Below are 25648 nucleotides of genomic sequence, written 5' to 3' on the forward strand. Positions count from 1 at the left end.
TTTATTCCAATCATTTGCAACAAAGGAAAAGCAAGTTAATCTTTGTTTTTCGTTATATTTCTCAAGGTCAACAGGTGGGAATGTTATTAATCAAACAATAATTATAAAGACATAATTATATGAGACTTATGATGTACAGCTTTGGGTAGGTTTGGCCCAACATAGTAATTATCGGACATAGGTGAATTATATATTAAAATGTTTGAAAAAAAATTAGGAAAAGTCACCAAAATTTGGTTGAAATCGGGTAAAAGGGCGAAGGAGTGGCAAATTGAAATATTTTAAATGGTAGGGCGGCACAATGTGCTCCACCCCCCCCCCCCCCCTGGACTTTTGTAGGGTTAATTTACAAGTTCAATACGTAAGATGTTCTTTTAACAACCATAACAACTGAACAAAGTAAACACTGTATTGTATCAAATTATGCAGATTCGTGCGTACCTCTGAATTTGTGCGCATTTTGCTTCAAGCAAATTCATAGGGAGATGTATAGTGTGTTCGATATATTCAATGTTGTGTATAAAGTCAATATTGGTCTTTGGTATCACACGGTAGATCATAATTTCCTGGTTATAATCATCACATTGCAGGTGAATACAAGAACCACTCAGCTGCATCTGAAGACTCTTCGGGTATATCGGGTGGCAATCATACACTCAGGCGAGCACCATATCACCTGACTAACTACATCACGCTCGTCGACAACAGAGGCCTGAAGGATCACTCGGATACCAATGCATATATCGATGAATTGCGTAAGAATGTAGTCAATTAATATATCTTCTTTCTATATGATTGTGGTTTTAAACGCGGTTTCTCCACAGGCAGACACCAGTCAAACCAGTCTAGTGGTCATTCACTTCTAGCTGTGCTAGCAGGCATGATTTTTTTTTTTTTTTAATGCCATAGTTTTCAAGAAATACTTTTCAAGTACATTGTAGTAATACGTATAACTATGGGGAAAATGCATTAACTTGGCGGTGGTAAATGCGTGGATGGATATCCTATGGCCCGGTGGCCCATGACCACTAAGAGTGATATGTCGGGACACCAAACTTTCGAAAATCTACCTTTCAGTGGCCCGATTGGGCAAATGAAATCTATAATTGGTAGTTATAGCTATCTATGTTTCCTTTCTAATATCGCCACCACACTTTTTTCGGACCTACATAAAAATTCACATTTAATGTAATTGCAGTGACCCAAAGGCCACCGGAGGAAAAAAAAAAAGTTCTTGTCGAGCCCTAAGCTTTCAAGTCCTTAATGCCAAAAATGTGTGGAGAGCACACGCTGACAATATTAAGACTACAGGGTTAAAAGGCGTTTACTTTCTTATCAAGCCCCTGGAAGCGAACTAATAATCAGAAGCAATGCGTAGTATGGTAATACGAAATGAAGTAACCTTACTGTGTATTTAAGCAAAGCAAAACAAAACGGAAAAATAACTTATGTGCACCTACTTTTCTCATGTATTCATGGCAACTGGGATTTTGCTTCTTCTTTCTTTCACAAGAGTGAAAGAAAAATATATATAAACTCAAATAAACATTACAAAATGTATATGTGCAATGAACTTAACATTAACATCAATAAGGTCAGAGATGAGTGATGAAATAGAGATTTACGCTCACATGTGTTCATTCATAAGATGACTAGTTCACGTTCCATCATAACATCCCTAAAGATATAAAGCGTCGGTGTACATGATTCGCTGACTGGCAAGTCTGTTACAGACTGCGCTAATTATGGTTTTCGAATATACCCAAGTAGACAATTATGGCGAATGAAGATGAATCCAATCAGACTAGCCCCATCTCCCCACCCTGCCGGGTCTTTAATGCTTGTCTTAAAGTGCTGCAGGGATATCATGACGTAGGGTATTCCTGTTATTCTCTTACTTTACGCGTAAATCAGTTTTACACCATATAACGCGATTTAGGGTAATTAAAGAAAAGCTTTGTCATTAATTGGTTTTCAGCTTAGTAGAGATACAACCCTGGGGTGGGGGGCAGATGGCGCATACCGAGAATAGGAAAATAAAAATACGGAAAAGTAGATTCGCTGGTATGAGGATTTGCCTAAAGAAAAACAAAAGAGAAAAATTGAAGGTATGTCAGATGATGCGCAGCTACAATGTTGTAGGCCTACTATAGAAGGCGAAATATAGTCACTGCCTCCATGCGCATAAAGTCACAATATTAGCACAATGACCTCTATACTTTTCCTCTTCCAGTGAACGATGTTAGAGACGGCATAAGGATACATTGTCCTGTATTTGTGGGCGACGCAAGGTAAGACCAAAATTTGTATTCAAGGCACTTACAGGGAAACACGTTTTGATTTACTACAAGGACACTTGAATAAAAATGTTTTTTTTTTTTGTTCAAAACCACTGAAGTGATAAGAATAAAAACGGAATGCAGTATGTTTCTAACATTACCTTCCACTGCCAAATTTGCAGGTATAAGTGTTAAGAACGAGTTCCAAAAATTCAGAACAAAACAAAACAAAATAAAACCCACTGTATTCTGAAAAGACGGTCGAAAAAAAAATGTAAAGCTAAATAACCTTATTGAACTTTGTTCATTATTACATGGTGTAGGGCCTATTTTGTTTTATCCTTCATTGGCACTGCATGTTTACATTCCATTTTTATTTTCCTGCAACAGAGATGAACAGGCTACCAACGACATGAAAGGATTGTTAAATGGCGCTTCCTCAGAGATAGAAAAGTTGGGCGGTAAGTATATTTTCCTGAGGTTTCCTCAGGAGTTTGGTGATGGACAAGTTCTAGTAAACTTTTATTTAAAAAAAAATTGTTTGCATGACAAAGTATAACACCTGATGGAGCATTTCAATACAGAAATCATTGATATGATCATGGGAGATGCAAACATCACATGCACAGGAACAACCTCATATCAGTTTTCACTCCAGCGAGAGAAAAATGTAATATTGAACTATATGATTACATATACCCAAACCCTACATCTGTACACACCATTACGGAGGTTTGTTTATATTTATAACCATTTGGCGCTGAATGTTGAAAAAAAAATGGTGGGACGCTTTTCTCGACCTGTTAGGGGCATATTATGTCCAGGGAAAATCAATATTCTCGTGAAGTCTGAATGAGTCAGGTAAAAAAAAAGGAATTATGTTAAAAAGCTGTTTAAGAAAAACTGAAAATGAACTTAACTTTTGAAAACTCTTTAATGTTTTCTCCCCATTGTTCTATATACTGATAGTTGTTACTTATAGTTCTCAGCGCATGAAATTACATGTATCCATTATTTCAGAAGTTCATAACTAATAAATAGAAATACGATTTCCATGTTATTTCACAGCCTGTGAATGAGCACCTCGTCACTGTTTACAGCTCAATATGTCATTTGACATAACAATTGAGTATATGAATATAAGAACGACCCAAGTCCAATTTTTGGCCAAATTCAGTTTGACATGGGAAATTGTAGCTTATGCATGGACTCATCTTATGTGTAAATGATAAGTCCTGATTACCCCCGGAAGTGCCTGAAATAAATGAGTTATATCTTATATGAATGTAAGAATGAAGGACTTGGGTCATTCTTACATTCATATTATAGCGCCCTCTCTCGTCCTTCTCTCATCTCTATAGCAGAATATCATGTATATGAATCAAAGAACGACCCAAGTCCATCACACAAAATAGCGTCTCCACAATTAATGTTAATGTCAATTGTCATAATAATATATGTTCTAATTTGTATATACAATTTTGCCTTCCCATCACAGATGAATAGAATATCACTGGACAAACAAAAAAGATATGAAGTTTTTTTTAGTTTACTCGAAATGGTCTTCCATGGACTTGGGTCGTTCTTATATTCATATACTCAATTGTTATTTTTCCCCTACAAAGATAAACTATATAATGCACATATTATGCACATATTACATGGCATATACCACATGACCTAGTGATGATTAGGTGGCAGGAGAGAACGCCCTCTACAGTGATTTTAAACCATGCAGTTCAGTGACACTCTGCAGACAGGTAGATCTCACATCTCCATGGCCGGAATCGGATATGGGTGGGGATGGGGATGGTGGGTTAGGAGTTGTCACAACACCTTTGCTAGCTGGTATATGCACCGCACATAAACAGAAGGTGCTTCATCGCTTTATAATTATGGAGCAGCTTTACTATGGGGATTATTTTAAGTATCAAGACGAAAGTATGATATTTAGGTTTTCGCAATAGTAAGATATATATATATATATATATAGAGAGAGAGAGAGAGAGAGAGACAGACAGACAGAGAGAGAGAGAGAGAGAGAGAGAGAGGAGAGAGGGAGGCAACTTCGTTTGGCAAAGTCTGACAAAAAAGTTGAAGAAAGAAAATCACTAATTTCACATTTTTCCAAGTTTTCCACTTGCACCAATGACATTCGCAATACCGGTAATGCATTTTTTTTTTATTCGGTTTGATGACGTCCCTTAAAATCCTCCTATTGAACAAATTGGTGTTAGAAAATACATTTCTGGTTTTAATATGATTTAAGACCAGAAAAAAAAGGATAATAATTTTAGGACATTATGCTAGAGGGTATGAAAGCGGCTAAGCGCTGATGGATTTCTCTATAAGTGAACAGGAAGTTGTTGTGTTTTAAAGAAAGAAGAGAGAGAGAGAGGAAAAAGAAAAGAAAGTACCTAGTAAGTTACAAAGAAATGTGTTTTTACGCTATCATTATGTAAACGCCAAAGGGAATTCAGGAGACAATGACATTATCACACAAAGGTTTTCTGAGTTATCATACTGTTTATGGCAAGAATGTTCAATTCATTTTCCATATTTTTTTATTTTTTTAGTTATTTTTACTGATACCATCTACACCTTAGCGATAATGGTTTGATATTTGTTTTAGTCAAGTTGAACTTGAAGTGGTGTTTCTCTCTATTTACGTTTCTTCAGTTTTCAAGTACTGGAATAAACAAATTTTATCTTGTATTTTTTGTTTCTATAGTTGACATTTTCCTTTTCTCTCACTCCCTGATCATTCATTGTCTTGTTAAGGTGCGAAGTTAAAATACGTCTTCACGCGTAAAACCGACACGGAAAGTAAAGACCGGGATCCGCGGATATTGTTCCAAAGTATTCCCAAGGAGGACATGCTCGTAGTTGAAAATTACACACACGACAACCATGAGGAAGATGTGGAGAGAAGCACAGAGCTGCTGAAGTTCATCTGGAGCTGTCTCGAGAGAGCTGAACGTAACATCGAATCGATGGATTTGAAGGAAAGGTAGAGGAAAAATCAGGAGAGGAAAGGAAGAAATCAGAGAGCAAAAGAAGGAACAAGGAAAGAAGGAGTGGAACTCTTGAATAACATTTTACCTCGAGTGCATGAGATGAAGCTATATTCGCCGCATATTTTTACCGTTGATAGAGGATTTGTGAATTCAAATTAAAGACTATGTGTAATCTTACCTACAGAGCAGGGTGCATATAATCTGATGAAGGGGTCCACCTCACATCCAACAGGACCCCGTGGAAGACCAGCTAGTGCAGCTGAACATGGACTATCCGGCAGCTGTCTTCTCAGATGGAAAATAAAAACAATCAAAAGAAGAAACGATACGAGGATATCCTAGAGTGAAATTCTCTTAAGAAAGTATTTTCAAAACTTTGTTCGATTTAACCGAGACAATCCGAGACAATCCGAGACAATCGTGACAATGCTAGATAAAAATAATTCAGAGTTGTTGAGCTCTTGCCCGTGTAAGAGGAAGAAGAAGAAATAAAAGAAGAAACAAAGAGAGAGAGAGAAAAAAAATATAGGACCCTATTACTGCTACTTTGCCACCACTGATAATTATTGCTATCATCAAATCCGTAGGCATATTGTTTGTGCGATGACGCTGTTTTCTTCAACACTGAGGAGGCACACAACTCTAGTATTTTATCGTGCACAAGGTCATACGCTTTTCCATGCACTGTATGTAGATAGTGACCTGCCCAGGGATTGTTTTATAATGTTAACCCCTATAATTGTTTTTTTTTTGTTTGATAGATACTTTATTTTCTGCAAATCAATATACATAAACTGAATAATCGTGAACATGGGAAATATACAAAGTGTATTTGAAACAGAGTCGTTTGACTTGCATAAACAATGATATAAAAGGAAATTAATGATATTACAGTATGCATGTCTATGCAGCTGGGATTACAATAACAATATTATATTTAGGAAATGATAATGCAGAGGGCCGCCATTGTAAGCATTGCTTGAAAAGATGGCCGGCCCGAGGAAAAGGTAGGTAGGTAAATTGGTAAACAATACAAATTCTGCTGCGAGGATAGCAGGGGAAAATAAACTCTGATGTGTGAAGGTGGTGAATGTGCGTGCCAGTGCTTGAGAGTGCACAGGGGCAGATAGGCTGGGATCTGGAATGATAAAATTGGTTTGCTGGAAGAGGGAATGACTTACGATGTTGTTACTATCGGGAGACCAACATAAGTCATATAAATTATTCGGGCTTAATTCGTATTTGAAGTATACTGTGATAAAATATGCTTCTTTAAGTTTGCTTTGAATGAAAACAAGGAAGCACACTGTTTCAACTCTTCAGGAAGAGTGTTCCCTGTATCCGGACCGTGATGTCTAATCGACTTTTGAGCAAGTAAAAGCTTTGGATTACTTAAATGAAAATCATGGGAACGACGGGTAGGGTATGAGTGAATATGATCATTAGTAACTAGGGCATTATGGAAAAATGGTAATAAATTTCGAATGTGTTTGTACATAAATATAGCAGTTAAGTATGAATGTATATCATGGGCCTTTAGAGTTTTTAGGCGATAAAATATGGGATCAGTGTTAGCCCAAAAATTTGAATGTGTGCATATACGAAGAGCCTTTTTCTGAAGAAGAAAAATTGTGTTCAATTTGGTTTTGCTACAGTTGCCCCATACAATATTACAGTACATTACATATGGTAGAAATAAGGTGTTGTATAACATCATTAAAGTTTGATCATTAATTAAGTATTTTATTCTCCTTAACGCACCAGTTGCTTTAGATATTGATTCGTTCAATCACTTTTATTTCCGAACTGCATCTAGTCGCGGGGATAAATGTAAATCAAATTTAGAACCTATTCCTTTCGGTCCCATTAATCATTGCAGCTTTTGTTCCTCTCTTCCAATTCCTTCCAGAAATCAGAAATGTTTTCGAATGATAACTTCATGTCAGGTATTCACACTAGTTGGCCTGTTCATTGACGACAATGTAACCTTCTCAGAGTCGCCTGTGAAAATAAAAGGAATACAAATAAATGTGATTCTCGTCATATTTTATGCATAATTGCTTTCATCTGATAAGACAACGTAATTGTTTGTGTAAAAGTTTACAAGACAAATGTCAAGAAAAAATTTTGGCAGAATGTTTTGAGTTTGTATTATGTTGACATGGAGATAATAAAATAGTCCATGGAGGGCTACAAAGTTTGCTACAACTAGAAATATCACTGAAGGTGATTAATACCCCCCCCCCCCCGTGACGACAGTCTTACCCAAGGAATGATCTTTCCTTGATCTTCTGCCATTTGAATGCCGTTACCATGGCAACGCAGCTTCCGACACGTCCGAAAAATATGTCTTGCACATCTTCCCACCAAGACTATTGTGTGTGCCACATTTCATAAGCTTTTGTCAAAAACTGAGGAAGTAGTTCAATCCACAAGATCTTTCCTTGATCTTCCGCCATTAATATGCCGTTACCATGGCAACGCAGCTTCCGACACGTCCAAAAAATGTGTCTTGCACATCTTCCCACCAAGACCAATGTGTGTGCCACATTTCATGAGCTTCAGTCGAATACAGAGGAAGTAGTTCAATCCGCAAGATCTTTCCTTGATCTTCTGCCATTTATATGCCGTTACCATGGCAACGCAGCTTCCGACACGTCCGAAAAATATGTCTTCCACATCTTCCCACCAAGATCAAGGTGTGTGCCACATTTCATAAGCTTTGGTCAAAAAACTGAGGAAGTAGTTAAATCCGCAAGATCTTTCCTTGATCTTCTGCCATTAATATGCCGTTACCATGGCAACGTACTTTCGGGTACTGTCAAAAAATGCGTCTTGCACATCTACAACCAAAGGCACACATCTGTACCAAGTTTCACGGAAATTGGGCAAAAACTGAGGAAGTAGTTTGCAACACAAAATTTTCCATCATTTTGGCTCATAATATGTGAGCTGTTACCATGGCAACATACTTTTTGTCACTGTCAAGAAATGTGTCATGCTGACCTACATCCTAAGACAAACATTCAATATGAATTCCATGAGAATTGGAAGAACACTGATGAAGCAGTTTTGCCATGAAGCATTTTGCCCTATATTTTACCAATAACATGCCGTTACCATGGCAACGCACTTTTTGCCACTGCGGAAATATGTGTCTTGCACATTAACATATTCAGATGAACATCTGTACCTAATTTCATAAAAACTGATCAAAAACTGTGGGAGGAGTTCGCGACGCAAGATTTGTACCCATTTTTGCCCATAATATGTCGTTACCATGGCAACGTACTTTTGGGTACTGTCAAAAAATACGTCTTGCACATCTACAACCCAAGGCACACATCTGTGCCAAGTTTTATGGGAATCGGTTGAAAACTGAGGAAGTAGTTCGCGACGCAAGATTTGCAACGGACCGACCGCCCGACCGACCGCCCAACCGTCCGCTGATTCCTATATACCCCCTTCAAACTTCGTTTGGCGGGGGTATAAAAAATACATAGTAATGACGGTTGGCAGGTATACAAGACGGAAGTTGAACTCGAAAATAGTAACATAATAGCTGTATATTACACATCTTTGACATTGTTACAACTTGGTTGTTGTTGATGTCTTTTTTTTCAAAGGATTTTCTATTAAAGTAAAATGTTTAACTTAAAAAAATTATATTTGTCCCAGAAAACTCTGTGCTATTATACTATTTATAATTAATTTGTGTCTTGATGCGTGCTTTTCAACGAATTATGTACGCGTGTACTAATGTCTGCATAACTATGATAATTGTGGTACATACATATCGTACATTGTAACCATCATACATACATGTTCAGAGTGGTCTAGATGATGGAAATTTTGGTTCAATTCAATACACCAGTGCCGTTTTTCTTTTGTACATCTGGTAAATGTTGAAGTGTCTCCTTATATATTATTGTATAATCTCCCACAAACAACTTGATAAATTTAGTATATTATTGTATTTTTCTTTTTTTTTCAACTCTTGAACCTTGATGGAGAGTATGCTACAATTTGTGTGTGATTTGATAAATAAACTAATAGTCTCCTTAGAAACCGCTGTCCTATCGTAGAGTGACAATATCGAGACAAACAGATCACTTAAGAAATGAAGTGAGAAGGGAAAAGTAAAAAGGAACAAAGCAGTTCTTTAAAAGCCCTGCGTGCACACATGCAACTTTGGAATAGTGTACGTGGTGTACCAATTAATTAATTTTTATTGTTTGTCTTGATCCAGTATAACGGGTAAATAATGAATACTGTTTAAACCAATCCTATTCTCATTTTTTTTTTTTGGGGGGGGGGGGTCACTGTAGAGGCATTACCGTGGTGTTCAGTTGCTTAATGCATTTATCGCTCACTGAATGATGATTTGATTTAATACAATTCATTATCAATAAATTATTTTTTTCAACACAATCTTTGTAACTCACGGATAGTTTAATTTGCTACTAGACAATGGTGTTAGTATAGTTCTCTGTGTATATATAGCATTGTCGACTTTTGATATGACTTTTGATGCATTTCGTATAAGATAGAACGAAATAAAAGGACAAAACACCTGCACTTTTCGCGTATTTTGTTTTACTTCTTTAATTTGGAGTATTTGCTGTAGGACTACATTTAGTTGTTGTTGAATTCATACTAAGATAATAAATACTTATATAATATTGGATGGCCTTGAGGTTAATACAAAGAAATATTGGACGAGCTATGCACAAATATTGGACGAGTCGAAGACGAGTCCAATATTTTGCTTAGCAAGTCCAATATTTCCTTGTATTAACCGAAACATTGACAGCAAATATTATCATTATTATCCTACAGAGGATTTTAGCAAAGAATATCACTTATGCTACATTTCTGTCTCTGAGTGCTGTATGGTCTCCTACTGTACTTGATCCTGACATGGGGTATGGTACACTCTTCAGTGCAAGTTAATCCACTTCATTCCCAGATAAAACAGTGATCTATGTATTTCAATGTACAATTTCAACTAATTAATATATGAAATTTGTTCGTATAAACACAGAATTTTAGAAAAAACGATATTTTAGTTAATTCGTGATTGACCAATCATAGACGATTTTACTTCATATTTCAGGTCATTTCGTATATCTCAACCAATCACGGAGCAGTTTATAAAAACATTGGGGAATCCCCCTCTTGCTATCCAATATTTTAAATATTGGTCGCCTCGGCCAAAAATATTGATCGAGTTCAACAAACTGTCTAAGTGGGTCGGAGGTGATGAGATGCGTTGACAAAATAACACTTGTATTTGGGCTCTTACAATCCTCTGTATGGATAACAATATTCATTACTTAGCTGGTCTCTACAACCTAAGGCTTCATCGTCAATCATTTAATTGATCATTGTGTATTTTTTTACATTATCTTATTTGTACAAACTTTGCTCAGCTGCTCGATCTCTGAAGCACCTCAATTCCCTCTTTCAATCCCGATATTCAGCGTGTTGGCTTTTCCTTTCATGTTTCTGTTTCTTTCTTTCCTTTCTTTCCATTTAAATATTATTTTGTGCTTTATTACTTTCAATGGTATACCCTTCTGTCCAGTCACGCAATGTCGTGTGTTTCTCCTGCCTTGTTCTGTTCTGTATTGTTCTATCCTGTCTTTATAAACAAATATGTTCACATAAAGAATCCTTAGAGTGGTCCACAATTTGCAAGCATGCTTTTTAGTGGACCTCTCAATTCTTCCTTTTTTGTTGTATTTTGCCGGTATGCATGTACAATTTTGTATTTGTTTACTATTGAACACCATGTAAAGTCGAATACATGCCTATGTTATATCTTCTGATTCATTTCGTATTATGTTTGCCGAAAAGAAAGAAAGAATGAAGTAAATGAAATGAAATCTCTTTATGATACGTTTTTTTTGGTGGTAATTTTAGGTCGCTTTTGCTTTTGGAAGCCAACTCATGTGTCATATAGCATTACCTTTAAGGAAATAGTATGTTTGCACTTGTAAAAACTTGTGAACTCTCTCTCTCTCTCTCTCTCTCTCTCTCTCTGTATCTGGAGTTTTTTTTTTGTGTGTGTATAATTATGAACATTTCAATTCCATTTTCCCCCAATGTTTTCATTCAGTTTGTCTCCTCTTCCTCTTTTTTTTTTCTTCTGAGGGACCTGTCATCTACATGAGACTAGCTGTAGAGAAGTTTCTCACAGAAACGAACGAAATAGAAATTCTTTCAAAGCGCATGGACATCTTTCTTTTCCTCTCCATACATCATCCTTAAAAGGCTCGCAGTTCCTTGTACCTCCTTAGATATAACTGCTTCAAATGTATTAATAAAATCATATTTTGTTGTTATAGGGAAATGATGGAATAAGCCATAGCCCAGTTTTATCAGGTTTTACTGTCTTCAGAGGAGTGTTATTGCACACCCTGTTACGCATTTCGATGAATTATGTGTCATATTGATACATTATTATCAGATTATCAGGTATTCGCATATTCACGTATACATATAAACAAATGAGAGCTTAATCTATTCTCGAGCTGAGATGTTTCTTATACGTGTGTTCGTTGTCTTTTTAAAAAAAAATTGCGTAAAGATGAAGCTGTTAATAGAAATTGTATGAGTTACCAACATTGGTGAAATAGTGGTGACATCTTGGTCGTGCCGGTGACTTACCGGATTTGCAACATAGCACTTTCCTTTCATGTAACATATAGGAGCTTGGTCACCTCAGTCTGATTACCACTTTTCAATTCAATTCAATTCAATTCCATAGTTGATTTATTTCCCCTACACACAAAAAAGGAAAAGAGGACATTATTCAAAGCGGTACATGTTGTTCATTCGTCTGCAAAGGGCAGTCTTTTCTTCAAATACAATATGCACGAATGCTGTCTTAAAAACGACGGCTAGATAACACTTTAGTTACTTCTTTGTGTTGGACAAACTAAAAGCAAAAGGAGGAAAGTAGTAAAGCACAGAGTACTGTACATCGGACGACCTCTATACACTGAGTTCTAGTCTATGGCTCATCCGCAATGTACTTCTGAGATCAATATTATTTAGTTAAACAATCTAACCAGGCATGTCTTAAGTAGAGTATTGATAATATTTCACTTCTTTTCATGCATTTGTAAGCGCAGGCAATTATTGTTTGGCAATTGTGAGCGTAAAAAAAAAAAATAGAAAGGAACCATACTGCACGTATCATTCGTGTTTTCATAAAGATATGACACAAAACATATACATTATAGGTCTATTCAATGTTGGTGCGAGACGTGTCTTAGTGTATGTGTGTGTGTGTGTGTGTGTGTGTGTGTGTGTGTTTGCGTCTGTTTGTATGTGTGTAGGTACATGTATATATAGAAATAGATTTTAATACAAAGAGAGCAAAGGTTTCACATAAAAACATTTTGGACCTTGATCGCAGACTTCTACTTATCAGTTCAAACAATATCAAAGGACACGACGCCAATGCAGTTACAATGCTAATGTGCTGAGTATTATGTAGGCTCTAACTGATTAAAATCACAGGCCATTCACGCAACCGCGTCGCTTTGCTGCTTGAGGGTAAAAGGAGTTGATTTGACCAACCACTTTGACATGTTGCCCTATATTTTGTCCAATGTTCTTCCAAATTGTAGTCGAATCCAGTTCTAAGCTACCTTTGTTGCAATAATGGAGTTTACGATAATCACGTTTCTGGTCATCATATCAGCTATGTACCACGGTAAGTAGTCAAGACATGGTGTTTTACACACATTTTTTTTTTTTTTTGATAACCGCCAATATAATGTGAATGTTGCCGCATGTGTAGAAGCAATTTCGTGTGAACAGCCATTACTTTATATCATTTTGTACTAAGTTGTTTTCTTTGATTGTCACTATGTACTATGTACGTAAAGTTCTTCTGTTCTTTGGAATGCAAGCAGTTTCCGGCTGGAGGCAAATCATGTGGATACTTCCACTTTAATTTGGGTCTATAGCCCAAAAAAAAAAATGCCGTTTAATAGTGAAGCGCCTACACACACAAACACATTCACACACACACACACACACACACACACACACGCACTCACATACACACACGCGCACACGCAAACAAACACACGCACTAACAAAATTCACCCTCAGAGAGTCTGACGTTCCCTGCGAGTTTTTGCTGCTAAAGACAAAAGAAGTTGAGATCAAACAAGTATGCATATTGTTTAAATATTTCGTAGTTCACTTCCTGGCATGTGCCTTAACAAAACATGTCATTATGTACATGTACTGAATTCTGCGCATGTACAGGTTGCCTTAATTTTTGATTCATTGTTTTTCATCAATCAAAATCTAATTATTTTCGGGAAGTAATCGTTGGGATATTAAAAAAAAAAGCCAACAAGTATTTGTCTTTGGTGGCAGTGCATTTTTTTAACAATTACTGGGGTGTTCCAATTCACGACTGCGAAAAATCAACCCGCTTTCCTTTTTTCCCGCAAATTGCAAACTCAAATTGGAAAGGAATATATTTGACGTTGGAAATGCAGTCTTAATCTCGTGGTAGGTGTTCCCGAACAAGATCTTTCTTCCACGTACCGCTGCACTTCGGGCTATTTAACAAAATGAATGTATATAAACTCATCGCATTCAGCTCATTTCTCTAGAGATAACATTATCTAGATGTTCATAGTCAAAGGTAACCATGATCATATCTTTATTTATATACCAGAGTTTGAAATGATATCTAAAACCAGAAAGTGTCTCCAAACCTACAGTTTATGAATAACGTTTGGTGACTTCCAAATTCATGTTCATCTTTGCTGCAGGCCATGTAAGATCAGAAAATGTGATACCAGAAGGTGTCATTTTGACTCAACCTCACGTTGTCTTCTGGGAAGGACAAGACATGAGTAGCATTCCTTGTAGGTTTAAAGGAAGCCCATCGGTGCTCTCATGGATGAAAGGTAAAGTCGTGTCATGGTTAATAATCTTACTACGATCTGATTGGTTCTTCTTGCATTTTTGTGTTTTAAATGCTTCTTTCACTGTTTTTTATGTTTTTACTTCGTAATTTTGTTACCTTTGTCTATGCTTTATCTTTTCTACACGTAGAAATACCTCATTGAGTAATGACTGAATGCAGAATACATATTCATGCATACCTGGCATTATGTTACAAATGCATTTTGCAACCCATATAAAGACATCTTCAATGTAAACTCTAGGTGGAAATGATGAAACTTCCCGTTTCAACAACATCTTTAATGGTGGTTCTCCTTTGCTCAACTTTTGATGTTTGAGGGGCCTTTTGAAAGCTCTTTGCTAAGGTTTACCGTGGGTTTTAGGTACTTCATCTCTCAGGCATAAAGTGTAATAAACCTGATGCGTTGAGCATCACCATTTCTAATTATCTCGTCTATATGAATATCTTTACAATTACAAATGTGGAGAGGATAATGATAATCAATTTTTTTTTCGTAATCCGACCAGCTGATCCATCTATAGAAATAACTTTAACAAACACAGATTCTCCCTGATAACCGCGAATACCTGCCATAATTACTGCTGTGACGAGTATGGAAAATTATGAATCACATCTTGGCAGTGCCTAATAATTCCAAACCTTACAAAATGACACAATATTATTGTCAGTTGTACGTGTGGATGCCGATAGCGTATTTTTGTAATATGGATTTAATACACTGCTTGAATGGCACATTTATGCGATTTTAAATCAAATGAAATAAAAAAGCAGCAAAAACAGCAATAATCACTTAAGTCATTTATTCTCTCAATACCCCCTTATTTTCCCTCTCTAATTCCCTGATCTATATTCGTTACAGGTGAATCTGTTAATACTGCAGAGGAATTGTTAACATTTTCTAATGGAGTGAAGGGCGGTCTTGGCATCGACGAAGGTATTCTAGATCTAACTGATGACTACACCCTTGTGTTCAAAAGTGTCGAACTCGGCACCGCCGGCAAGTACATTTGTCGTGTTGTGAACACTGAGGGCATACTCATCCACAACAACACCATTGTCATTGTTCATGGTAAGTTCTATCAAAAGTTACAACAAGTATTGAAGCAAGAAGCTGCAGAAAAGAATCTCTCCTACAGTTCATAAACTGACATCTGACAGATCCTTATGCGTTTGTTGCCTTATCTAATGTCATTATTATTCTGGTTTATCTGCTTTATTATGTTAATTGTTTCGTAATTATGTAATATGTCACCCATTCTAATAATGACATAATAGAACACTTGTCTGTATTTTGTACTCTTCCCATATTTTGATCAGCAATGATGACTCTGTTTTGTTCCCTTCTTGTAAAATATGTTTTTTTCTTTTTACATTATGTATTCGAGCATTGACGTTCGTATGAAAAATACTGTCTTAGACTTGTTCACTGTTATAACTATCATGTTATGTCCTAATGTCATAGAAGCATGCTATACTTTTTGTTATGTCTCTATCACTACCATTGGACATTATTTTGGTAGAATAAAATGTCAGTGACAATTTCAGATTAGATGTTCGTAGGTTCTCATTTGTTTCTCAAAGCAAATGAATTTACATGGGCGTGAAAATTTTAAACAAAAGCACAACCAAATGACATGAATGACAAAGGAACAATGTAAATGTGTAGTTTATACTCTATACACAATAGCAAAAGTCGGGGTAAAACAGTTATAGTTGCATAAGATAATACACAAAAGGCAGTACACTGTCCTGTGAGTCAACAAGGAAGCACGAAACCATCAGCTTAAGCATGGCTTGACTGGTATGATGAACTCATTGTGAATATAGCTCAGGTTTGCCCCTCACAAAAAGTATTATTTTTTTTTCACATTGCAATATTCTGCTCCAGAGGGAAAACGAAGGTGTGAGTCAGTGCTGTGTGTGGGCAGCAGGTGCGTTAAAGGGGATGGCTAGTAACTGATAAGTGGGAATCAGTGGGAATGCTGGAGGATGATTGTTCCAATCCTTATTGTGGGATTCATTTAAGAGTACATTATGATATTGTCGAGTGAAAATTATTGGCTTCAGAATGGTCTCATATTTAAGTATCTAGTTCGTGATATTGTGGTTCAAATAATCTGTGAGCCATAAGGGATTTTGGATTGACATGTCTCATTCAAACTGCGCTTTCAAAAACCTTGATCGAAATATCCAGTGGTTGCTACATTTTCCGGAAATAATATGTAGGCAACAATTAGTATGAAAAATTGTTCTTTACACTGAAATGTTAGTTGAAAAAAGAAACTTTAATTACATGCTTTGCAATTTCTTACGATTTCCGGTCGATTTATAACAAAATGAGTAATCTTGGATTGAATTAAATCATTTTTTCGGAAGTAAAAAGATTGAAATAGATATGTTGGCATAGATTTATGTTAATCTATAGTAAGCATGTGACAATAATATTTCCTTCATGTGAACAACAAGAATTTCAAATGCAGACAACACCGACACTGACAGTGTGGAAGGGGGAGACCGCTTCACTGCCATGTGGGCTTCCTTACACACCCTATCGGGCTCAGTGGGTAAATAAATCCAGTGAAGAGGTGGTAGCGAGTTATACAGATGGTATCTTCAGTTCCCCTTCTGACGAAGAAAGAGGACTCAGCATGGAGGAGGATTTTAGTCTGACAATACGGGAAGTCAATGTTCTGGACCAATCAACTTTAAAGTGTGAAATTTTCACACATGACTCCAGGAGTTGGGAAAATTTTACGGAGCTTACCGTGAATGGTATGTTCTTGCTGTGAATGCTATGAATTCGCAAGTTTCATACAATTTCATTTCATCTCTCAATATAAACTAAAAATACGAGATAAGCAGTTGGAATGTAAACATATTTGCAAGTTATTTGAGAAAAAGACAAATTGTGTCAAGAGCACCTCTTTACCCAACATCTTGATAACTTACAGAAAGAATACACACAAAGTCACACTTTTCGTATATGTATATATAAATTATACAGTGTATAATAGTTTGCGCACTTACGTGAAGAACAGCGACGTGGTACTACCGGCTTCCTTGGACAAAATTTGTTTTAATGTTAGGTTTCGCATTCCCGCCGGTCAGTATGAACACTTTCTTGCCAATCAAATTCGTAATGGTTGTTAAATTAATGATACATCGCGTTTCGTGTTCTTCGGCCAGTCGGATAGCTACAAATTAATCGCAAACAATTTGATTTTGATTACAATTGTTACTTGAGCGATCAGTGTTGATAAGAAAGCGACTTAGCTAATGTGCGGGGATAATATAAAGTATGTGCAATCAACTTGAGCATGAAGCATGCTTGCCGAGCATACATCAAGTTTAGAAACTTGTTTTCAGGAAGGCAATTTGTGTGCAGTGTTACCATGTAGACCATAAGTCCTTTTCGATGAAACATGCCTGAGGTCGAATACGATAACATAACTCTGTTTGTTTTTATCAGCTTTTTGGTTTCCTTTTTCTTTTCTTTTTTGTAATTTTGAAGGAACAATATTTCTGTAAAAGTATGGGCAAACATTAGACATGTCTATATCAATCCATTACACAATTTATGGTAACGAAAAACTACGACATGGTTTAAAAAAAAAAGTGATATTTATGGCTAAAAATTCGACTTGAGACTTGTTTTACACGAATATTGTCATTAATATGATTTTCATACACCCACTAACTCTTATTTTCTCTTTGGAACGACCAGTATGATGGCAGCTTCTTCAAATATACGCATGTTCTTCAATGGATTTGACCAGCGGAATAGAGATAAATATTGAAAGTAATAATTTGAATCATGACTGCCGAATACCTATGCTAACTTGAGGGGCATAAGAAGAATATGATTTCTTTGTTGATTGTTCGAAACATGTAAATTTATTGGAAGTTTCCTTTTGATCCGGAAATTCTCTTGCATCACAGTTTTTACACAGGGAGAGAGAGGAAAAACAAGTATTTGTGTGGTCTAGTTATTACGAGGACTCGCCGTTCTGAAGATTCGTTAACCCAAACACGCAGAATTCGTATACCTGGGACCTCCGTATTCCCAGATTTAGGTAGTATTCATCAACTCGAATAATTGTGACCCGCTACAACAAAATGATCCTAAAGTCGGGCGAGGTCGATTATTTGAAAATTGCATGACACAATTCCCTAATCTTTCTGCTTTAAATTGATATATAACACATCTTATAAAAATAATCGGCTGCGGAGATATCGATGTCTAAAAGAGAGCATGTCAAGACGTCTGGGAAATCACTGTTTCGAGAAAAGCGCCCTAAAAGTTCTCCTTGCGACGCAATCACAATCAAGAGACACGCAAGTCAGTATTCACCTCCGAACAATAGAAGTTAAGCCCTAGCAACCCCCGAAATGCTCATTCAAACACGGCGTCGGCGGTCTCCTCACCGACCAATCAGTGACCAGGATGTCAGGAGAAGCGGCTAGGCATAGCGCAACCCGCCCGCACGCACCAGTCGACTGGGCAGTGTGCGAGCTTCACGCTTCGGTTAGCGGCAAGCAGCAAACTGACCAATGAGATCACTCTGGTCGTTGTTAGGGGCGGAGCCTATGTGTGGCGCTCAATCCAAATGTTCGAACCAGTTTCTGCTTCGTTGAAACGCCAAAAAAACATGGCCCAGAAAAACGCTATTTTTTGGTCTTTCCTTTCATCATTTCGCTTCAAAATTTCGATAGATGATAGAAGACATGTCAGACTCTAATAATATGTCAAATTCAGAAAATCGTAAGTTTTGACCAATTTTGATGCTCTAACTTCAAACTCGATTTTCACGGCTTCGACCGTGCGCGACTTTAGGACCATTTTGTTGTAGCGGGTCACAATTATTTGTTGCATTCAAACGAACCTCAGTTATAGATCCGAAGATACATTATTCCGACAGTTTGTTATTCTCTGAAATTTGAATTAGGTATGTTTGTTTGAGGTGACTTGAGTTCGTTAATGTCCAAAATCGAATAGGGTACGTCAATCCTAAAAGTAAAAACAACAACAACAACAAAGAAAAAAATATATTCGTATATTATCCCTAAATTCGAAATAAAAACAACGTGTTTTTTTTTTATTCTCATTTCCTAATCTTTGTTGATTCACCACCTCACAGCTTACGGGGACGGCCCAAGCTTTGATGACTGTATGGGACTAGGGTATTGCAGGAAAGAAGTGAATGTTCGAGAATTCCGCCTCACGTGCATAGTACGCGGGGTAAAACCAGATGTTACAATGGCATTGGCAGTGGCCGGGAACTCAAAACTACGACTCCTCCCAGCGTCCTACAAGAGACGGGAAGATGGAACCAACGACCAAATTCTCTATGCGAACGTTTCAATTGACCTCGATAGAAACAGCGAAACATTTACGTGCACTGCCGATGGAGAAGCTCTTCACGGAATTGCCAGTGCAACGATAACTGTGGAAGTGATGTCGGGTAAAAGATAACAACCTTTATACATTATTTAGAAGTTAAACCATTTTGATGTACAAATTCGCTTTTAATATTAAATACAAGTCTGTGAAAGAGAACAAGAATGATTATCAGTGCTGATAAATGAAATGAAATAAAACATAAAAGTAAAAATGACATCGAATAAGATCAGGGTTAAAGGTGAAAAGTTATAGGAGAAAGGGTAGGGGATAAAGACATAATGTTTCAAATTTTCCCTTCGGTCTTATCATGTCTATTTTCCTCCTCTTTTTTTTTTCTTTTTATTTGCAATTAAATTTTTGTCTCACTCCCCTCGCACACAAGCTAAAAAAAAGGAGGAAAAATTCCCTGCTCGAAAGATCACAGTTTCTCACGGAGTGTTCTTAATGCATTCACATGGTCAAATATTTTAAAAACGCTAAAATTCAAGAATGTGACGATGATCCCAGAAGAACCATCCGTGATGATCATCCGTGGTGTGATCCTTGAAAGTGTACAGATGGCTAAAGTCTCATAAGTCGCATAAGTTGTTCCTAGATTTGGCACACTAACTCAGAAGAAATATTTTATTCTTTGTATAAAATTGAACTCCTTCCATTGCCCAAGTACACAACCATGAGTCTTGAGGATGAAAAGGGTTGTTGTTACACAATTATTAAATTTAAAACATTGTTTTGATAATTAACATTCTGCTCAAACACTGAGAGAGTAGCTGACATCAGCGCTTCTCACGACGCCTGAGGTTGCAGCCAACATGCTCTTTGGTGAAAGCATTATGAAACATTCATCCCTATATGCATGTAATCTTTGTTTATCTATAGTGCAAATTTTGATGAAACTTATATCAATCTGCTAGTGTGATTCTACTCTTATCAAAGTCCATTTGAATTATAATGTTGAATCCGAATAATTGTGACCCGCTACAACAAAATGGTCCTAAAGTCGGGCGAGGTCGATTATTTGAAAATTCCATGACACAATTTCCTAATCTTTCTGCTTTAAATTGATATATAACACGTCTTATAAAAATAATCGGCTGCGGAGATATCGATGTTTAAAAGAGAGCGTGTCAAGACGTCTGGGAAATCACTGTTTCGAGAAATCGCCCTAAAAGTTCTCCTTGCGACGCAATCACAATCAAGAGACACGCAAGTCAGTATTCACCCTCCGGACAAGAGAAGTTAAGCCCTAGCAACCCCCGAAATGCTCATTCAAACACAGCGTCGGCGGTCTCTCCTCACCGACCAATCAGTGACCAGGATGTCAGAAGAAGCGGCTAGGCATAGCGCAACCCGCCCGCACGCACCAGTCGACTGGGCAGTGTGCGAGCTTCACGCTTCGGTTAGCGGCGAGCAGCAAACTGACCAATGAGATCACTCTGGTCGTTGTTAGGGGCGGAGCCTATGTGTGGCGCTCAATCCAAATGTTCGAACCAGTTTCTGCTTCGTTGAAACGCCAAAAAAACATGGCCTAGAAAAACGCTATTTTTTGGTCTTTCCTTTCATCATTTTGCTTCAAAATTTCGACAGATGATAGAAGACATGTCAGACTCTAATTACATGTCAAATTCAGAAAATCATAAGTTTTGACCAATTTTGATGCTCTAACTTCAAACTCGATTTTCACGGCTTCGACCGTGCGCGACTTTAGGACCATTTTGTTGTAGCGGGTCACAATTATTCCCAGCTCCACAGAAGGCCAGCGATGCCAAATTGGGACCTCGTTTTTTTCTTCGATGAGATAATTAATTAAGAAATTCATTGATTGATTAACCTTCTTTCCGTCAAGTAAATCAAGAGAAAATGCAATGCGTGCATGTGTTGAGATACCGATGCAATACTGTGATAATGAAGTCCATATTTATGAAACGAAAACTGATCGCACAGCATTTGCCTCGCTCTCCATTATCAAACATGGTGTGGCGCCCTTCATCGTGGCATTCAAGGCTGTCAATACGACTTGGTATGAATCAATGATTCATTATCTGAACAAAATGATCCATTATCTGAGCAAAATGCTCGTCGAGGTGACGGCTTTACGTTTGCGAAGGCTAAAATAGATGCATCATTGATGATATTTAATGGAGACAAGTGTCAAAATATTATAAGATGACATAATTAATTGTTCTGTGCATTTGTGACCCTGCACCTCTAAACAAACAAAAAGTCGCCAGACATGAATTTTTAATTAAGACCATATTCTGAAAGAGCAGACTTTAAGCTTTAAAATGACGTATAACTCAAATCAAATGGACTCTCCTAACCTATCTAAATATTGGAAAGAAAGCACAAATTAAGGAAAGAGTGAACTGAGAGAAGAGGCTCTGAAGTGCAGTGTCTATTCAAGCGCTTAATCTTCACCAAGCCGTGCTGGCTGTGCGATGAATGGGACAAAAACAGGAAGTAAACCACCAGAGTAACAACAATGAAGAGATTATCAGATTAGACTGAAATTAAAGATGCCTCATTAGCACATTCTGACCATAATCAATGACAACGTTCAAAGCAGTAGCACTATCCTTTCAAAAGTTATTAGAGTTGAAAGTGAAGAGTGTGGACACGGTTTTTCAGAAATGAAAAAAGGAATCTAAAGACACACCTAATCACACTATTCTACCAAACATGTTCGAAATAAACTGCTAAAAAAACACACTTTCCTGCCCGTTATATGATACCAAATTTTAGCATGATGTAAAAGAAGACCCGCTCTTTCAGAAAATATGAAAAAGTCAAGTTCGGCTAGGTTGACCTATTTCACTTATTTGCAGTCCTCACGCAAAATCAGTGTGTGTGACTTTATGTTCGTTTTGAGGTGCAAGGTCACATTTGATGATTAATCCCTTCCAAGGCGTTTTTTTTTTTTTTTAGCTCCAAGATGAACACAATAACAAATTATGCAGTTTCTGTACAACCAGGAATGCAAAGGGGATACACAGAAATGTTTTGTGTAATGATATATCATTTCAACCATGCAGGTCACGGTCCAAATAATATTCATGGAAGTAATCGCACAAATACACACCACAAAACAAAACTCGCAAACCTATACTCCCACGCTTGGCATGTATCAATCATCGCGTCTGATTTGCCAATTTTCGTAAATAGCCTTATAATACATGCAGTGTTCCTAATTATTCAATTTCATTTTCTTTTGTCTTTCCTTAACAGGGAAACTTCCAACGGCTATACTTATCGTCGTAATCATAATGTCGATCGCTATCGTCGCAGGTCTCGTCTTTTGTCTTGTGTTTAAACGTAAATGTTTCCATAAGACATATGGTGATGGACAAGATACAGGTATAATGACGGTACCATACAGTAAAATAGTTACAGCTTGTTATTCCGAAGGTTCGTTATTCCGAATTTCATTTTCGGATTAACGAATCTCCGGAATAACGAACCTTCGGAATAACTCCACAAGTGTTCGGATTAACGAACCCTTTTTCATTTTCGGATTAACGAACATCTAGGTATAGGGAATTTGTGTGTTTCGGATTAACGAACCTCCGGAATAACGAACCTTCGGTATAGCGTACCTTTGGAATAATGAACAGCACCCCATTAAAATATAGGGCCTACATAAAATTTAAAATTCCGTTAAGCGTATTATGAAATCAGTTAACTTAACAACAAACGACATTTTGTCAAAGTTTATTACCGTGTCACACGTCGATGAATAAATTCAGTCAATTACAAAGACAACAACAAGATATCTTAAGATAGATTTACTGTAACACCATTAAAGGAAAATGAGGAGTAATGGATTACAGAAACCTATCCATTGAAAATGACATCATCAGACGAAATGTTTTAATAATCGTTATATGTTAACTCGTCAAAACACAATCAAACCACTTTGTTTTCGTTTGTAATAGAGCAAGGCCAAGCCACCAAAAACGGCGAGAAGCTTAGCCTATCCAACCAAAATGAACAAGGAAGACCATCAGGAACAGAAGGTAGGCCTATAAGCATCAATAACGCTATAAAACTTGCATATTAATTCTTTTTTTTTACTTTATGTATAGCAAAGAGTGAAACATGTCGGATGTATCATCTGAAGAGTGAAGTATCACGAGCAATGTTGAAGATTAAAAGATAGCAAAATCTTGATTTGGCTAAGACGTGGAAACAGTCTCGATAGACTAAAAAAAGGGTTGAAAAATTAAACACACATAGGATTTGGGTTTCGTGTTTGACAGGCCATCGATCATAATAATTAATATTGTTTTTATTCATCCACCAAAGAACTTTCAGATGATCTGGATTCTGCCGTTAAGAAGCAAGATGCTTACGATGAATTTCTGGAGGATCGTAATAAGGAATCTGAACAGAGTAAGTTTATGTATTGTAGTAAAGTAACATGAGTAAGTGAGGGGACTGCACTATACAAGTTCGCTTTTTAGCAGCCCCTCAATTTTTATTTCCACCAAGTCCTTAATGAAACAAGATGTATTATATATATATCACAAAATGTATCATCATTTGACGTTTTTATCACCTTTGTATACTATTAATCAATGAAAACAAAGCATGAATGAATAAATGTAAACACTCGATACGTTCCTTTTCGAACGCTATGGTGGTGAGGTTAAACCAAAATAAGTAAACTTCATTACGTTATAGTTCAGGTAACCCTGAGAGTGAACGTAAACTATAGTTCGTTCCTCCAATAAAATAGAGAAATATTTCGTTTTTGTTTATCATCTTAAGTACTTGTTCTTTATACGTGAACAGCCCCACTGATGCACCAAACTGAAGTTCAAAAGACAGAGGTTACTGAGGACATAAGTGGATCGAAGGAATCAAAGGACAAAGAATACAACTATAAAGGTAGAAATGGTGAGTTTGGTATTAAACCAAACTGGTATTCGGTGTCATCTGTTATTACACAGTACAGTAGTTTAAAAAGATGTAATTTGTGTCGATTGTGAAATTTTTTACTGCAATGCTATGGAACAAATCTGCCTTAGACAAGGAGACAAAATAGAAAAAAAAAAATCAATTTTCGTAATCCTCTATATTGGTGTAAATATGACTTGATGTAGTAATGACACCTTATACTGATGATTGTGAAGATTTGAAACTACTGACAGAGAGATTTTGCAAATTTTGCAAAAGGGTTCTTAATTGTCAGTTTGTTTATTCTTTTCGATCCTTATCGTTTGAACATAACACTCATTGCCCTCTGACCAAAAAAAAAAAAAAAAAAAAAAAAAAAAGTTGAAACCAAATGTCGAGCGAGTTCAACCGTGATATTGCTGGGGCAGCTGCTTGTCATTGTTTCACAAGCTTAAAGCTACAGAAAACAAACTAAGATTTTTTTCTTTTGTCAGTTATAAAATGTAATATAAACCTGGGGAAATATATGAACCAGTACGCCCCGACACCAGTATTTTTTCTTTTAGAAGACGTAGTCTGTCACATTGATATGGAGGGTCGAAATTTATCTACCTTCCACATTTGGAGATTAAGAATGAGAGAAATTTTAATGTGATAAACATGACAAAAATGAATATGGTGGCTAAGTTGGTTTCAATTTCACGATAAATTGATGTTTTATTCGCCCTTTGCGGGTTGTAGAGCAGAATCAGACATAATACTCGTTCACTTTCTTGAAAGCCTAATGAAGTTATGCTCATAAATGGGCAAAATTTAATATAAAAGCAGGGGCGGATCCAGGAAAGAGGGGGCGCGTTAAAAAATTAAAGGGGGGGGGGGGCGCACGCACCCCTCCCCATTTTTTCTTTTTATTTCTTTTGTTTCAACAAAAAATAAGGGGGGGGGGGCGTGCGCCGGTTGCGGTCCTCCCTGGATCCGCCCCTGTAAAAGCACAATTGGGACAGGTTCAAAAAGCCTTTACCGATTCCAAAGACGTATCCAGTTATTTCTATTCTAAGATATGAACTCGAATCATGAGAAGTATGTCTAA

General features: G+C 36.9%; 1 protein-coding gene across 1 annotated transcript; it reads left to right on the forward strand.

The window, feature by feature from the left end:
- Nucleotides 1-12970: 12970 nt before the first annotated feature.
- Nucleotides 12971-25316, forward strand: LOC139716717 (uncharacterized). The gene is made up of 10 exons (XM_071628246.1): nt 12971-13022; nt 14104-14241; nt 15121-15330; nt 16728-17033; nt 19400-19723; nt 22888-23016; nt 23595-23675; nt 23965-24051; nt 24454-24558; nt 25300-25316. Exons 1-10 carry the CDS (start codon nt 12971-12973, stop codon nt 25314-25316), a joined length of 1449 nt encoding a protein of 482 aa, XP_071484347.1.
- The last annotated feature ends 332 nt before the right edge of the window (nt 25317-25648 follow it).

Source organism: Diadema antillarum, unplaced genomic scaffold (genome assembly GCF_040938485.1).
Source record: "Diadema antillarum isolate AM-2024a unplaced genomic scaffold, OU_Dant_1.0 scf00000069, whole genome shotgun sequence".
Taxonomy (NCBI): domain Eukaryota; kingdom Metazoa; phylum Echinodermata; class Echinoidea; order Diadematoida; family Diadematidae; genus Diadema; species Diadema antillarum.